The following is a 17,724-nucleotide window of genomic DNA, read 5'->3' as shown; positions in this document are numbered from 1 at the left end:
GGGTTATCTTTAAAACTGCAATAAGAGCTAAAACTAAGGATAAATATTCCCACTTCAAGTTCATGGTACATATCCAAAACTTTCAAATTTAAATCTTTAGGAGTGACCAGATTTGGTAAAGAAAAATCCATGAGATTGGCAGAATGATACCACGTCTCCGAGGCACCATTTGCTTCAGAGTAAAACAACTTCACAATCAATGTAAAATTTTATGGGTAACCAATACAGATTGGATTGATGGTTCTAAATATGCTGAGGTGACAAAATGCCAGGAAGGATCTGGGCCGCCTCATACTCTTAAGTTACATCCTATAAATAACCCCGCTCCGAAGACCCGCAAATGGAGAATTACAGGAGTCTAGACTTAAAGTAATAAAGAGGTTTACCAACATTTCCACATCGTTCTTGCTGAGCTGGGGCTTGCCTTCCAGGAGGATAAAAGGATGCTCCAGGAACGATTGCAGGATGTTTACCCATTGATGAATCAGATGTCAGCGCGACCCAAAGGCACTTACAACTTTGGGATGCTTTTAAAATCACATTCCATAAAAGGGTAACAAAGAAGAAACCTAACTCAGCAAGCACTTGGGGCTGAGGAATTGGACTTTGATGCAATTTTGATTCAGTTCCATCAGGCTGTGACATCCTTCTGGGCGACACCTGGATAAAGTCCTCACATAGCAAGGAGGAGCGCATGCCCCATTCTGCAAGGGCATAGACGACCACAGGGAATCACCACTTCTACCCGAGCTCTGTCTGACTTGCTTTCAGCTCCCTGGCCGTAGTTCCCTGCTCCTCTCCTTTATGTATCTGCATGCCTACCCTCTCAATGGTGAACACATAAGCATATGTGAATTGCAAAGCATTATGAAATTGTTACCTCTTATTGCACCACTTTAAGCTTTATCAGAGCAGCGATCATGGCCTATTCATTTCTCATACACATGATTATGGAGAATAATGCCAACTCTCATTTTGTAAATGGTGATTCTGTGTAGGAATAGGGTTAAGGGCTTTCGATGCATGATTTCTGCTCCTCATGATGTTCTGCAAGATACTGTCCCCATTTTACAGACAAAAACTGATTGCCAAGCAGCTTAACTTACTCACAAAATTCATGAAGGTATGCACACTGCTTGTACAATATTGCCTATGCAACTAGAATTACTCCTAACCATTGAATAAAATGGTCAGTGAGTGAAATGCTTTGAAGACTGCCATTTAAAATTCAAGTACAATTATCTTTCTTTCTACATCTAAAAGAAGCAAGACTTCCTGGAAATTAAAATTGATTGGAATGGTTCCTGGCCATTTTGAATACTCTATAAGCCCCCAAGTTGAGTAACAGCTATTATATTATCCCACAACAGAACACAACCATCACACCAAATAATCTTCCTCCTGCCTCCCAAAAATATAGCAAATATTTATGTTGCTGATTCAATCTGGGGCATGATGGGTTCAGATAAATCAAGTTTTTATTGTAAAACTTGTCAAAGCTTTTAATATGACAGGAGCTGTTATGAAGTGCCAAGAGAAGGCTCTTATAAGAATTCTCTCTCAAATGTGTTCCCTCAAGAAGGAAAGAAAGGAGATGTGGAAGAAATTTTTGGACCATTCTATGAAAATTCAGAGGACACTTAATGAAATTTGGTGAGGAAGGGCTGATGAAGACAAACCAAAGAGAAATGGGTCAAACGAACCCAAATATTTGAAGGAAAAGTGTTTTTGGTGAAAAATATCAAAACCTCACTCAACCTCAAAGAAAGACACCCTGCGAGACATGGAACCATTTGCTTTCTTTTCTACATATGCACATGGATGCAACTGGAAGAACAAAAGGAAAATTTAAGCTAGGTATTCCGAAGAGAAGAAAAATAAAGAGGGGAACTTTCTCTCTCACACTGAACTTAATATAAACTTATTGTATGCAATCAGGGCAATAATGACGCAAAAAAGTATTCAAGCAAATCATACAGAGCATAAAGTCCTGAAAAAGAAACCTATTTAATAAAATATTTAATACACGATATAGTTTAAAATCTATTGGTAAATTAACTATTTGAGGAAAATAGAGTCTCAACACACACATTTTTAAGTGCATTAAAATGTTAATGTCATTATAATATTATATTTGAAATTACTAGGACATATAATACATATTTCTTAGAATTTTCATAGAATTTTTTTTAAAGCTGTGAACCAATTCAAGGTATCTAAAACATAAGAGGAAGACTTATGCTAGCCAAGAACTCTACTGCTAAGCTGTGCTGCAGTCCAAGTGTTTAGCTTTTTGTAGTGGCAACTCAAAATGATTTTATTTCCATTTGCATATTATTTCCAAATTATTGTTTTTAGGAACACATAAGTAGACTTTTAAAATTGTAAAATTATTGAATGCTATTTTTAGTGTTGTATTTTTAAGGCACACAATTTGGTAGAAAAAAATAAAAGATTTTGAACATTAATCAAAGAGGAAATCCCTACAGTATAATAGATGCAAGAAACAGTAATTCCAGTTTTTAAAATATTTATTTAAGTCGATAAACACAACAATAACAATGAAAACAGACATAGGATCCTTATTTGGTTTATCTGAATTTTCCAAATTTTCTGCAAGGACTATTTCATGTGTATACACACACACATAAATATTTTCTTTTTTTTTTTTAGATAAAGTGTTAGTTCCTATTGATGCTATATACTTATTGGAAAATGTGTCTCTAAAAAAAGCATCAGAAGGAATATAAGATATGGTCTTCACCTTTCCTGCGTGTTCCACACAATTCACATTTTAGAATTATGATGCTAGTTAAAAAATACCTAGTCTTATAAAGAGTTAAATTTCATTACTGGTTCGATGATATTCAACAAGTGGTAAATAGTTGGTTTGTTCTGCATTAAGGATACATTACTCAACAAATGACAGACATCTCTGTGTCTTCATGACCAGGGTAAAAACAATATATCATTCTCTCTAGGAGAGAAACATCAGTGTCATTTTATGATTGTTTCTTAGAGATCTGGAGAAGTTTCAAGAACAAAGGGGCCAGATGAATTAAATGAGACCCAAGGATTAATGTCGAGAAGAGACCCACACTTCACCTGCTGAATATCCAGGATCCCCTTCCTATTCTGTCCTTAAAAAAGCAATGCGTAATTCAACATAGGTTCTGCTGTCTCCTCCGTGCCTGCTGTTAATTATCTGGAAATGGTCTATTCATTTTAGACTGTGTTTTTTTTTTTTTCATTGCTCTTACCAAAAGAGCTGAGAAGAATAATGGGGAGGAGGAAAAGTTTATTTGGGGCTCCCAGTTTCAGAGGCTACAGACCACAGTTGACCCACTCCATAACTGTGGGGCCAACGTGAGACAACATCATGGTAGAAGAGCATAGCAGAGGAAAGCAGCTCAAGACATGGTAAACAGGAACCAGATTCCTGCTCACCGGAAAAGTATAAACCAAAGACACACCCGTGACCATCTTCTTCAGCCTCATACTACCTGCCAACAGGATCCACCCAGATAATCTATATCAGTGGATTAATCCACTGATTAGGTAACACTCTTACAATCTAATCCTTTTACTTCTGAACTTTCTTGCATTGTCTCACACATGAACTTTTGGGGGTTATCCCATATCCAAACCATAGTATACATATGTACTGTTTTTAAAAGATTGAGTATTACACCAAAGCCTACTTACAGTGGATTTTATTTTTTTGTTTTGTGCGTGCTTCCTAAGCAATGGTGAGAACACAAATGGATTAAAAAAGTCCATAACCAAGGATCAAAAGGAAATAGCATCCCTTAACAATGCTTATCCTTATCAATTCATTTGAATGAAAACTAATTGTATCTGTAGTTATATAATTGTCTTCTAAAATGAATTTCACTCAACATACCCAATTGATAAAAAATAAAAACACTCTCGCGATCTATCTAGAAATATTGTAAGTGATATCTCAAATTAAGGAAAAACTTGAAGTATGGATTCCAATGCCAATACACAAGCTATTCTATCTGTAAGCACCACCACCAGGCTTGATCAGTGAGCCTGAACCAGGTGGGCAATCAAGATGTTGAGATCACCAACACTCCCAAGCCTACGGATGCCGGTGTCTACTCCATCACCCAGAAGACGTTTCTATATTGCAATTATGTTGCACATTCATTTCACTTATGATGAAACACAGGCAAACTTAATTCTCAGAGAAGGTGAACAATAAGCCTGGGAATATCACTCACTTTCAACATATTGAAATGGTCTGATCACCTCCTGCCAGTCCCAGCCTTTTTTAGAGCACAGTTGCTTCTTTGGATCTCAGCATGTGATTCTCATTAATGGCAGCAGAGGGGGGTGCTGGAGCCCTAGGTCACCAGGCTGAGGCATTAAAACAGACCTTTGCAAACCACCAGGCTCACGGACTGAAGGGAGGAAAAGTGGGAATTTCCAGGTCCCAGTAATGCTTTCTGACATATGAAAAGGGAAAATAGTTACACCTTTCACTGCATCACTGTGGGAAACTAATTTGTTTTGACATACTGAGAAGTAATCTGATGTTCGTATTTATTCTGAAAAGGCTGTATTAGCTAAAAACAAATTTCATGAATAAAACCATAGATACATAATCAGATGTGTACATCAACTGAGCATGTCTGAGATGTAGGGAATTAACTCATAAACTTCTCTTTAAAGAAATCGAATCCCCATCACTATGAAATCTTTCCAATTTCTCTCAAGTATGATTAGCACCCAGGACACAACTGTCCCCAGGAGCGCATGGAAACATTACAGCCAGCACACACGTATGCACTGGTCTGACCCTCTGATCCCGTGCTTCCTCCACAAGCCTCATACATGATGGTGACTGAAAAGCTATTTCAGTGCTATTCTTGGTACCATGGCCGTCACTGAACACCTTCCTGAGTCGCAGCCTGTGGTACAACAAGCTGATGTGTGGCCTTCTTTATTTATCGTTGGTTTATGAAAAGCTACTATCTAAAATTCTCCTCAAGCCTAAGAAGTACCAACATATTCCCCCAAACTCGTCTGGTTAGGTGAAGCATAGAGTGATATACGGGTCTTCAAAGACACAGAAAGAAGGGGAAAAAGCCCTAAAGAAACCACAGTGAGTGATAAGGGACCTGGTGTTACAAGTATTAAAAGAGATGAATCGCATTAACCCCTGCCCTTCCCCATTATATTCACTGCCCAGTGGAAACAACAACAGAATTACTAAAATCCCACACTCTCTAATGGGATGGTAATAGGATTCAGAGGCCATTAGGGTAAAGGCAATCCATATTTTACACTGTAATAAGCTCAGACTGAAGTTGCTGCACCCCCCTAGAGCTCAACAATTACCAATTTAATATTACAAATCCACAAGCGCTTTCAAAATTGTAAAATACACCTGAGCTAGAAGTCAAAGTTCAATTTAAAAAAAAAAAACTGTCCATATTTTGTGAAGTGAAATCATTTAACTAAATTAAGTGATTTTTTTTCTTTACTCTGATATTGATTATTACTCATTCCAGAAAGTGTTAGAAATGAAGGATACGGTGATTTATTATAAGGTAGTTATAATTTACTTCTAATGGTATGTTTTTATTCATGCCAAATACATTTCATTTTTTTTAAAGAGTTACTTATTTTCCCCCTAAAAACACTTTCTTACTGAAGAAGAAATATAAAGAAGTATCCTTGGTGTTAAGAATTTCCATATAAGATGGAGGAACAGATTTAACAGGACATTCTTCAGTGAAGGAAAGGGACCAGAGAAGCAGAAATGAATGTTCTGAGATGATGATCCTAGAATCAAAGACTGAATGAAGGGGTGCATAGGAAAGATTAAAACAAACTATCATTGTGCATTCCAATAATTTAACATACGTATTGTCTGGGGAACAGCAAACTGACAAGCCTTTTATGTTTACAATATACCCTAAAATAATTATTTAGTTGGATTAATGTTTATATTATACTGTTGTCTAAATAACTTCGAGTGTGACTGTGAGGTTGTTTATATAAAAAAAGCAGACAATGCATTTTTAGGAAAATGTTTTGATTGGTGAGTTCTTAAATTTTTGCCAGAGATGAAGGAGATGATTTGTTTATTGTTAATCTGCATGTTCCTCTTTTCATGTGCTCTAATGCAATATTTAAAAAATAGACTCCTTGTTGATAGACAGTGTTTCCCACCCACAGAACAAGTGGTAGCTCCCTGCCCCCATGTGCTACGTTGGGGACGCTTCAGGGCTTCCCAAGTCTTATCATTCCAGTGCTGTTCTCATCAAATACATGGGCATTATCCCACTCTACACTCTTTATAAAATACTCCTTTAGACAACATCAGAAGCAAACAACAGAGCACAAGTCTCCATAATAAAGGAAGAAGGCAAATGAAAATAGCAATAATAAGATAAAGATTACTATCTTTATCTGCATACTTTTCTCACCACATTCTTCATGCCTCTCACAAAACTCATCACACTCTTGCACATTTAAAAATGGTAATACCTGGAATTAATTTGATTCTACATCATAAAAGATTAAAAATGCCCAGGCCTTAATTCGAAGTTCTTTCAACTTGAATTTTTTTTTGCATTTTTTATTGGTGCATTATAGTTGGACCTACTGATGGGATTTGTTGTTACATATTCGTTCATGCACACAATATAACAATATAATTTGGCCAATATCACTCCTGAGTACCTCTTAACTGTATTTCTGCATGCTATGAGTCTAACTTTCTACTTAAGAGCATGACTTTACTAAAATGGCCAAATCCAAAGCAAAAATAAATACAAACGGGAGAGGAATGGGTGCTAAGAAACTAACCACATGCAGCAGACCAAACTGAAAACACATTTCTGTGCATTTAGTCTGTATCATCCTTTCTACATCATCAGTGCCTCACAAATTCCTCATTCTGAGTAACCACTTAATCCATACTCATGCTTGCATGCTCAGAGTCCCTGGTCTCTTTAAGCAATCCTAATATCCAATTTTCAATATCTTGACAAGGATCTCTAATGCAGAGCGAGGCAGTCACCAACTTTAGGGTCCCTCCCCACAAGAATTCTATCTTCCATCACAAGTTACAGGATCAGAGGGCAAGGAGAAAACATCTAAAAAGTACACACACCCCCAAGTGGAACGATGGGTCTGTTTTGGAACTTGGGGATTTGGATCTATTTCAGGATGTACATGAAGCGCTGTACCTCTTTAATTAATTTGTCAATGCATTGTGATTACTTATGTATTTCAACATGGACTCAAGTGTTATGGAATAAACAATGCTGCTATCATTAAGCCAGGGCTCAGTGAAGCAGCAGTGCACAAGCCAGACGCACGGGGACCCTGTCCTCAGCTGCCCAGCTTATGTGGACAGTGGACAATCAAAACACATACATAGTGAATGTACTGCTGCAGGATCACAGAGTGGGAGCGCCTCATTTAGATTTAGGAAAACTTCTAGGAGGAAGGGACTGAGACCGAAAAGAGTAACAGGAGTTAACCTGGAGGAAGCTGGAGGGTTTGAGGAGACCAGAGAGATGGACATCGGTAAGGGCTGGATTATGAATGCTCTAAGGACTAAAAGACGTTGGTAGGGATGGGACAGAGAGTGCAGAAGGAGGACAGATGCAGAGGCCCAGAGACAGGGGATATAATGTAAGGGAGGCATCCGGTTACAATATAAACTTCTTAAGAACAGGAAATAAATGGTATCTCCTTCATTTAATAATTGGTGACCAAGTAAGTAGATTACACATTGTAAGTGCTCCATCAATATTTATCGAATATCTTCTAGGGATCTCGAGGTGATGACTGAAGCCACTGTGACCTAAAGTTCTTTTCAATACTCCACAGGGTCACTGTAAAAATGCTTGATAGTTCTTGTTTCACTTAGGGCAGTACAGGGTTGGTGTGTGCATGTAAGTTGTAATGTCTCTTCCCGGTTCCATGACTTCCTGTCACCTCCCACTTCCGCATTTCTGACTATTGCCTTGTAGGTATTATGTTTGCAGCCCTTGATATAGGATTGATCTTGGAGGAGGCTGAGCTAAGAACACAATGCACAACAGCATAAATAAATAAGTAAATATGGGAATAGCTTATTGATAGGTAGTTCCAAGTCTGAGTGATATTAATGCACGAAAGACATATTATGTTCTAAGCCAAGGCATATAACCTCGACTTAAAAGAGAATCATTCATTCTTAGATTCACATGAAATCTGAATCCCTATGGCACTGTTTTCTCTTGCATTGGGATGGCACGTGAGAGGCACTGACAACTGCACTGTCAAATACTGTATGGCTCCTTACCGTCCATTTCTACACCTTTTGTGTATGAATTTTCCAGAGAAAAACTTGATAAGCATACTCAATAGCGCAGCAATGTGCTGGGCTGTCAACAATTTTAGCTTTATATATAAAATAAATCACAATTTTCTCATACATTTTGCAACATCAGGGATGTTTAGTTCACAAGAACAAATAAAACTGCAACACATAAATCATCAAATCATTCATTTCAAAAAGTCAAGGGGACTCAATTGGCAGCTAAAATAGAAACAGTGCTTTGGATGTAATAGTCAAGTGTTTTAAAACAATTTACCTTTTCGTTCTGGTAACATTTAAAAAAATCTTTAAAGATGGTTCTGGAGAATCATAGTCTGTTACAATAAACCATAATAAAGTAATTACAGCTTGGGCTTCTATCAAGGTTCTTGCCATGTAAATGTTCATTTATCTAAAATTTGCTTAAAACAAATAGATTAGATTCATTTCAGGAACAAGAATGACATGACTTTTCTGTTAACACTGATTAATGATTTCAGTTTCTAATGTCATTAGTCGACCATCATCATTTCACCATTTGAAAAATGGTCTCCAGAATCTGTGGGTCTCATCTAGACATGAATGTCTGCCCATTTCTTATATTCTACTGACCTCTAGAGACTACACGTGTGTGTGTATAAATCACATGCAATATGTGACAATGAACACATAATACCTCATAAATACCATACAGATTGAGAATAAAAGGATCTCAATTACATGAGCCCATTTCATTTTGGAAAAATATGCGTGATAACATGCATTCAAACAAAACCCACTGAGAGCACGTGTAATGCTAAGCACGTTGACAAGACCTTGCCTTGTGCTTCTCAGTTGGGTGAGTGATGTACAGGACTCAGAGAACAGTGAATATCAGCCAAAACGATCCTATCTTTGGTTTGTGACCTGCATCCGCTGCGGGTGGTAAGAGAGAATTCAGACTCTGGCTTGGCTTTTTCATAAAGCCAGATTTATTTTTAGTTGGAAGCAGATCATTTTATATGAGGATCTTCTCCCTGCAAATCCTAAGTGTCTGTATTTCTTTTTGACTCTCTTCCTGACCAGGCCAAGCACATAAGTGTACAAGTATCTTGTGAGGCTTAAATGGCTTTGCAGTCCTTGCCTTTTCTCTCTTGCAATCTTTCTAATTATTCATTTGTGTTTGAAAATTCAACATTAAACTAGCTTCTAATTCCTTAAGAGTTATGCCTTGGGCTGGGGGGTTGTGGCTCAGCAATTGTACATGCCCAGCATGTACAGAGCCCCTGATTCAATCTATGCCTTGTTCACCTTGGTCCTTCTAGCATCTAGTGCATGGTACATCAAATTGTGTAAAATTAATAATGTCAATTAAAAAAAAAAAAGCACAGTATCTTACCAGGAATATAGTCCTACTGTATCTTACCAGGGATCTACCCATTCGTTTTCTTTCTCTCTTAATACATATATAGATACAAGCACATACATTTATTTCTTACATGTAGAATGTGTGTATACATATCTACATATGCATATGCATAACTGTACACACAAATATGAATGCATGTTCTCCATATAACGCTTCTGACTAAATTTGCCAATGATTTTTCTAACCATGCTTCTACGTTGTAAGCTTTATATATTATATTACTGTCTAATTTTTCATTTAAAACATGGCTTGGAAACTATAAGCCATTATATTACATAATCAGCTACAGCTGGACATTTAAAAACTTCAAATAACTTTCTTTCTAATGGACTCATTTTAATGTAGCAATAAAAGAGCATTTTTTAAAGTATCATGAAGACAATACCACTCTGTGCCCTTTAGCCTATAGTGTCAGTTATATTATATAGCATATATTTTATCACTTACATTACATTATACATTTAGAAATAGACACATCTTGTGAATTTTAATTTGGTACCTCGAAATACTACCAGTTGTTAACATTCGCATTTCTCTAATAGGGATGATGCAAGAGAAGAGCAAGCTCTTAGATTAGACGGCGTTACAAAGCATATATGTAGCCTTAAGATTTTGAAAATGTCCATGCCACATGTACGTGAGTAGGAAAGAAAATCAAATTCCAATTCTATCTAGTGGATACAGAGGTCGCCAGCCTTGGAAGACTTTCAGTGGGTCAAATCCTAAAAATAAATAATTTATCAAGGATTTCCTGGCATGCAGCCAGGGATAAAAATGGGATCAGACAAGTGTTGGTGAAAAACTAACTAACTGGACTCTGAGCACCAACAAACCACTTTCGTATTTAACGCCAGAGGAATATGCTAATCAGAAACCTAATCTACCCCCCAAGGTACCCTTGCTTGATCCACATGTCCTTTCAAAAGACCTGTTAGGTACAATTTCCAACTAGTAATTAAACATGGTAGTTGGTCTGGTGAGAGAGGAAGGGAACAATGAAGCCAGAGCTCTGGTTACTTTCGTGTTTGTTCCTTAAACAGCTTGGTAAGATATCAACACATCAACAGCTATGGGAAGTCATTGTCGGTAACTCGAAAGATATCTCCCTGCCCCCAAATTGGAATTTAGCGGGTCGATTTTAGCAAATAGTTTGAAAACCTAGACTTTTTACATAATTAGACCTCCTCAATGATAATTCACAGGTTTGGATTTTTCCTGCTCAAATATGCCCTTCCATATCATTAGTGGAGGAGCCAATGATTAGAGAAATGATTCACATCAGGTAGTGTGAGTGAAGGCAGGGAGGTAGAGAAGAAATCTCAATAATCCCTATGCTAGAAATTCAAACCCTGGATAAGCAGGACTCCACTCTATATGCAATTAGGATTCTGTCCAGTTAAGAGAAATTTGTAATCCATTCAGCTTCAAGCCTATGGAGCTACATTTTTCAAAAACTTGTATTTCAGCCCCCGATGGCTTAAAAAGTTCTCCTTACCAGATTGTCTCCAATTACAGAAATCCTCCCCAAGTACAAGGCTGCAGAAGTATATTAAACCTGCAGGATACTGTGTAGCTGGCTGTCTTACACAGCCTACAGCACACACAATCTCAATGAATGATGTAATACTACTGAAGCGACTCACCACAATCTGATAATCTATTTGTTCAGGTCACAAGAGTTGTCCTACTTGGGTGGGGAGTTGTCTTTGAACAGAAGGTTCAGAATAGTAAGGAAAGGATGGTATGGACACACTCATACTAACTTTAAGAGAACCCCCCACCTGCCCTTACACACACACACACACACAGAAACATGAAGGATTTCATGTGGATTTCAGTAGATCTCTGGGCTGTCCAGCAATGACAGAAGAACTATGATAAATGCAGATCTGTGAGAAGGAAAAGATATAGCCACAATTGTCCAACCAGAGTCAAGAGTGAAAGGCAGCTCAGGTGCAAAGCTCAGTTTTGGTACTGCATCCCAATGCAGTTGGAGCCTAGCATATAAGAGCTAATGGTAATGCTTTTAAAGGTTAAAGGACGCACCTCCAGTGGATGTAAGGATGTGTATGTTATGGATTTGTCAGTGCTGATTTTTCCAGGGTTTTCAGAACCCTCAGTGAACACAGAGAAGCACAACAGTCAAATAAGGCAGGCTGAAGGAAACAGGGGGGAAAAATCCACCTACATTCAAGGTACAAGACAATAATTTCTAAGCCTTTGGGATCTATTTTTTCCTTGCATTGTAATGCAGTCAAGTGTGTGAGTGATGTCTTTTGTGTTTGATAATGTCAAGTGTGAATGTCATGGGCAGACCCCCATCTCTGATGGTATTAAAATGGTGGGAAGATGAAAAGCTTGGAAAAGTAAATGGAACAAATTAAATTAAAGTGGTTGGAGGACAAGGAAAGTCATTCAACTATACTTCAGTTCCGAGGTGACGGTGGTGACCCTGTGCTCCTAAACACACTGGTAAAACCCGCATTTTTGAGAAAAACTGTGGCGCTCCACTGCTTTAATTGCCCTAATAATTATTTTTGCTCCTTTACATCATGCTGACTCTTGAATGCAAGGCAACATCGTATATGTTTACATACAAACTTCCATTACAGTCTGAGTCGTCTCCACAGTAGAGCTTGTCAGTCAGAGTTCAAGGTGAGCTAGTCAAGGTTTATACACAGTAACTGACAGCACTGGAAATTCAGGGAGGCAATTAATTCCAATAAATAAAGTCTATTCCTTTTCAGAGAAATGAAAACTCTAAAGATCATAAAAATCCATCTTAATCAATGTCAGAACAGAGATAATCTAACACTAATTGATAATGCCCAAATAGCCCAGATACAACACCAGACTTTTGAAGGTACGCAACTCATCTTCAACAAACGGGGAAGGTTTTCCTCAAGAAACATGAAAACAAATGCACACTCACAAAATCCCTCTCTAATGAGGCCATGACATCTACAGTACAAACAAGAAATTGCAATAATTTTATAATGGGAAAGGTGTTTCTCTAGCCACTGTCCTTCCCCTTTGCAATCTCTCTCAACTTCACTACCTACATCTAGGCTAATGCCATAGTTGATGCACTGGCCTCCAGCTCCAAGACTAAGTGTTCTCACTGTTTTCTCAACAACATTCCTAAAAGGTAACACCACCTCCTAAGAGTTTCAGTAGGCTGCAATGTAATGGGAGGAACGATGCCCCCTAGACAGGTATTTCCGAATCTCCCGAGGAAATTCACTAGTATAGTAGTGACGCCCTAGCCCGCTCTTCCCCATTTCCATTTGGGTCTCAACTCATCTGCAGGTTGCCCGAGCGCCTCTCCATGGGCTATCAAACACTCTGGCTTGCCATTCCTGGCTCTCCATTGTTCCAGCATCAATCTTGTTTTGGGTATTGCCTTTCACGTGTCCCTCTCACAGGCCTGATCAGGCTGATCAGGATCCTTTCATGTTTTCATCTTCCCCTGCTAATTCAAAGGATCCCCTCACCTGCAGAAACCTTTTCTCCCCTGCTTTGCTGAGGGAGGGAGAAAGGACCCTGCAGATTTATCGCATGAGGCGGCTCTCTAGGCATCCTTGCCTTCAGAAGGCTGTCAGTGAGACAGGAGAGACCTTCCTTGTTAGTGGTACCGTTGGCACATTTAGCCCATGGTGGGCCTACTCTGTGCTCAAAAGTTCCAGTTTAAAAAGGAGAACCAGAAGCCAATAGCAAATAATACAGGATTAGAATATAAATTCTCGCAAATTGTAAAGCTTTACTTTTTAAAGAAACACACACACAAACCAACAAATCGCTCTGTCAAACACACACACAAAAATCCTTTTTGAATCGAAGTAAAATAATAATAATAATAACCTGAAACTTCTTTACCCCGGTGGACTTAACAGTACTAATCACAAAATAGAAGTAGCTGACAATCATGCCTTCTAAACAGAAGGTTTTTCCTCTCAGAAAAAGAAAGATAGAAAAGAATAAAGAAAAGAAAGGTGTTAAATCAAACTATCCCATGGAGCATTTCACACCTCAGGAACAAAAACTGACAAAGAAGTGCTTCAGTGCAAAAGAAAAATCTCTGGGGCACAGAGCTAGGTCTGTCTAAGGTAAGAAAAACCAAAAGCTCTCCAACCTAGGTCGAACCCCTGAACTCTAAGTGAGAGCACACAACAATCCCCTTGCATTGGAAAAAATATATACACTTTCTTTTACAATTGAAATCAGTTAATTGATCATTTCCAAAAATAAATATTCCCATAGATAGAGGTCATTGGTTGCCTGAAATTGCATCAGTCTGTGTCTGGGTACTAGAATCCTGGCCTCCTCGGGGACGTCTTTGTCATTTTATCAGAGTGATTACCAGCGGAGTAGTTCCAGCGTGGGTCTCCCTCAGCTTCTAGCACTTCTATTTGCTTTCTGCATTCCTATTTTCTCCATCAAGCCTTGTGGCTTTTGCTTTGGAAATCTGGTACTTAATATCCAATGTTAATTACATTTCCTATTCTGAGGAAAATCCTATTGGGCTAATTTTTCAAAATCATATAATGAAAGAACTTCAGTGAAAAAGCATGTAGGTTTTCGATTGTTTTTTTACGGGTAGATCTATTAAGCACTTAATATTCAGTGGGAAAACAGTCTCAGAGCAATGAAATTCTATTACTTTAGAGGTTGCATGCTTTTAATTTCTTAATATTTCATTACATGTTGGCAACTGGTGCATATTTTTATAATGCGTTTGATCATTACTCTTCTCAGGGTATTCTATTTCAGTTCTTCCTCTGACATCATATTTGCATGTTAAAGGGTTTCAGCATTCAGGGATGAAATGTTCTGAATAGTAATGTGCAGTTAACTTGATTTTTTAAAAACGGAAAACAGCAAACAGACATTATATATAGGAACTAAGGAGAACAATCTCATAATTTAAAAATCTAACTCAAGTTTTAATAGCTTTCTATAGAACATCATAAAAGGTAATGATTCAATATAATTCATTAATTAGCAAATTATACAAAATGCTATCAGCAGAGTTTGGGGAGAAGGATCTGTTCCTTGCCTTTTGTAAGTCTACTGCATTTCTTCTTTTTTTTTTTTTTTTTTTTTTTTCCTGTAAAAAAATGATCTTTTCTTTGCTCTCCAGCAACATCTACTGGAAAAGTCAGAAAAATGCTATTTATATGAATCAGGTAGTTTGAGTGAGGCTAGCTTTGATTATCATCTACCTACAAAGTATTGCTGAACTACCATCCAGTGTCCAATGCAATGATTTCTGCTTACTTTAGTTCTATTTCATTCTCTAGGAGAAGGATGGTGGCTCAGTGATGCAAATTGCCACGCTGCAACTTCAAATTTATCGCTGCCTTACCTTGAGGAAGTAATTTTCAAAAATAAAAGTCAAAAGCATATGTGAGAAAGAACATATTTCTCCTGGCCTGTCTTCTCAACACTTACTACTCAAGAAATAATCATCATTATCAAAACAGAATAACAGCCCTTGATGGTTAGGTACAGCTGGAGTCAGAGAAAAAACTCATGCAAGAAAACCAGGTAGAAAAAGGCCGAATTTGAGAAAAAAATCTACTTCAAGATTCTGCAAAGTTTCTTAAGTTTAAAAAAAAAAAAAAAAAACCACTACATGCGAGGTGATTTTTAAAATTTACTGCACTACCACGAAAACGCCCACATCAAACATTCCATAGCAGTTTCCTTCCCCCCTTGTTCACATCTTTCTCTGCTTTTTAAACCACGAAGAAAAATTAAGTTTCCCCGCACCTGTATTGGAGTATTCCCTGGAACTTCTTCCAGAGATTATCTCTGGACGATGAGGTATGCTGGACCTGGAGTCCGCTTGGTCCCCACCCCTCAATATCCAGCAGTTCTGATTCCCTCATAAAACTGGATTCATGGGTTGTGCCCACAGATGCCATCAGATGGTCTGGCAAACACCAGATGTGCCGGAGCAAAGTAGCTAGGAGTGAGTCCGGTTTGGAAATTCAACTAAAAAAAAATCTGATTGCCAAACAAATATATAAAATATCCTCTAATGTCTGATTGCTGAACTCAACAATTCCAGAGTAGAGCTGTTCTTTCTAGGATCAAATCATGGGGAGGTACCGGTCACCTTTCTGTATCTCATTCCCGAGAAGCATTCTTCTAACAGAATTCTGTACTTTTGATATTAAAGACTTTCCCCCACCCCTCAGCATATCATTTAAAAATGAAATGAAGCATGACAGGTAACATCTTAGATAAAATCCTAGTTATCCTTAAATACAAAAGTTAGCCAGTTAGAGTTCTATTTTGTCATTCTCAAATATCAATTCATTCACGCCAGCAATAAATTTTAGCAGCAGACGCAAGGAACACAAAATCCACAAAGACTGAGGTTCAAAACAAATTGCCAAAACTTTAAAACAACAGCAACAACAAAAATCCAGGGCTGGGAGATTCGAGTGTATTACATTTTGTATTTGTTCAATGTTAAAATAGATGTGAGTTCATCCCAATGCTCTTTAAAGGAGAAATGCCATCAAATATAATCCACAACTCCCATTCACAGGGCACAAAACGGACATCTTCCTCAAAGCTACCCACAGTGGAGGGCCACATGCATTCTTGATTTAGGGTCCTAACACAAAGTTCCGACTTCAGCCTGATAATTAGCCCTCTCCATTATTAAGCCCTTTCAAATCCACAAAGATTTATCCAACAGCACCTCCAGAGTTAACTCCCTTTCAAACTGTCATAATTCAGTTATCCCAATTATTTACTGGATCTATTTCTAAAACATGCCCTAACCTGATGTTTAAACTTCATATTTCATTTGGGACAACACTTAATCTCCATTTATGAAACATCCACCTGACCCAGGTTAAGGAGATATAAAAGCGCCTCACCCACAAGAGCCAAGCCAAACAGACCCGAGAGCTCGACTTAAATAAACTCTACCCTTGCTTAAACCTCCGGTGAAAAATTATTATAACACATCAGAAGTTCAGTTAGAAGAAAAATTTCAAATGCCAGCTGTCTCCCAGGGTTTAAGTCCCGGAGTTCAAAAGCAGTATCAATTGAATTATTTTTTTTTTTCTTCCGTTAGCTGTTTAGAATTTAACCTAATGCAAACTGCTATTCTGATCAAAATCATCTTTCTCATCTCTCCCCTTAAATAAAAGGGAGGAGAAATCATTCAGTATAAACGCATTTACTATACAAATCTATTTTCAATTGAATTTGCTGCATGCTCTAATTCATCAAAATTAATACAGGTACTTTCTATGTTAAACAAAAGGAAGCCGACTGAAAAATCGGCTTCTGCTGCGGATGCCTTTCTCAATTACAAAACGGTAAAAACAGAGATTTAACTAAGCCACTCGGTCAAACCCTCCGATCGGCGCTCTTACCTGCCTCAGCTGAAGGCTTCCTTCCCTTGTTAGCAGCGGGCAGCATCTCTAGCTGGCTCCAATCCTCACCACCGGTCTCAAATTACACCGCTAAGTCCACCCCCTCGCCTCTTTCCCCCCTTTTCTTTTCTGCTTTTTTTTTTTTTTTTTCCTCCCTTTCCTTTTTTCCTTTTTTTTCTTCCACCCCCCTAGCAAGAAAATGCTTATTGAGAGTGATTAGTTTTTGTTGTCCCTTTTAAGTCCCTCCTGCGGGAAGGAACAGGGGAGCAATGTGACGCCACCTTTTAATCTTTTGTAAGAGTGAAAAGGCAGAAAAGGAACGCTCGATCAAACTGAGCTGCACACATGACTTAAACTCGCAGGAGACGCTGCCGCTGCCCTGACGAAAGCACCGCCAGGCTTGAGTGTAAGAACAGAGAGGAGAGGAGAGTCGATGGAATGTGACAACGTATGTGCATCAAAGGCAGAGCAGAGAGAACAATGAGCGGGGGAAAGACAGCGAGGAGAGGTGGAGAGAGGGAGCGAGGGAGAGGGAGAGATGGAGAGGGAGCGACAGAACACGGAGGAAA

General features: G+C 38.3%; 1 protein-coding gene across 4 annotated transcripts in view; it reads right to left on the bottom strand.

The window, feature by feature from the left end:
• The window catches only part of Tenm2 (teneurin transmembrane protein 2), a 621,032-nt gene extending 603,759 nt beyond the window's left edge, over positions 1–17,273 (bottom strand). For 3 of the 4 annotated variants that reach the window (XM_047555823.1, XM_047555824.1, XM_047555825.1), the window contains exon 1: positions 17,156–17,236. In XM_047555823.1, coding sequence (XP_047411779.1) covers positions 17,156–17,201 — 46 coding nt within the window. In that variant the 5' untranslated portion in view covers positions 17,202–17,236. Of the gene's footprint in view, positions 1–17,155 lie in introns of all 4 variants that reach the window. The other variant, XM_047555832.1, reaches the window with a different exon arrangement.
• Between the last annotated feature and the right edge of the window lie 451 nt (positions 17,274–17,724).

This window comes from Sciurus carolinensis, chromosome 6, assembly GCF_902686445.1.
Source record: "Sciurus carolinensis chromosome 6, mSciCar1.2, whole genome shotgun sequence".
Taxonomy (NCBI): domain Eukaryota; kingdom Metazoa; phylum Chordata; class Mammalia; order Rodentia; family Sciuridae; genus Sciurus; species Sciurus carolinensis.
This window is presented reverse-complemented; position numbering and strand designations above follow the sequence as displayed.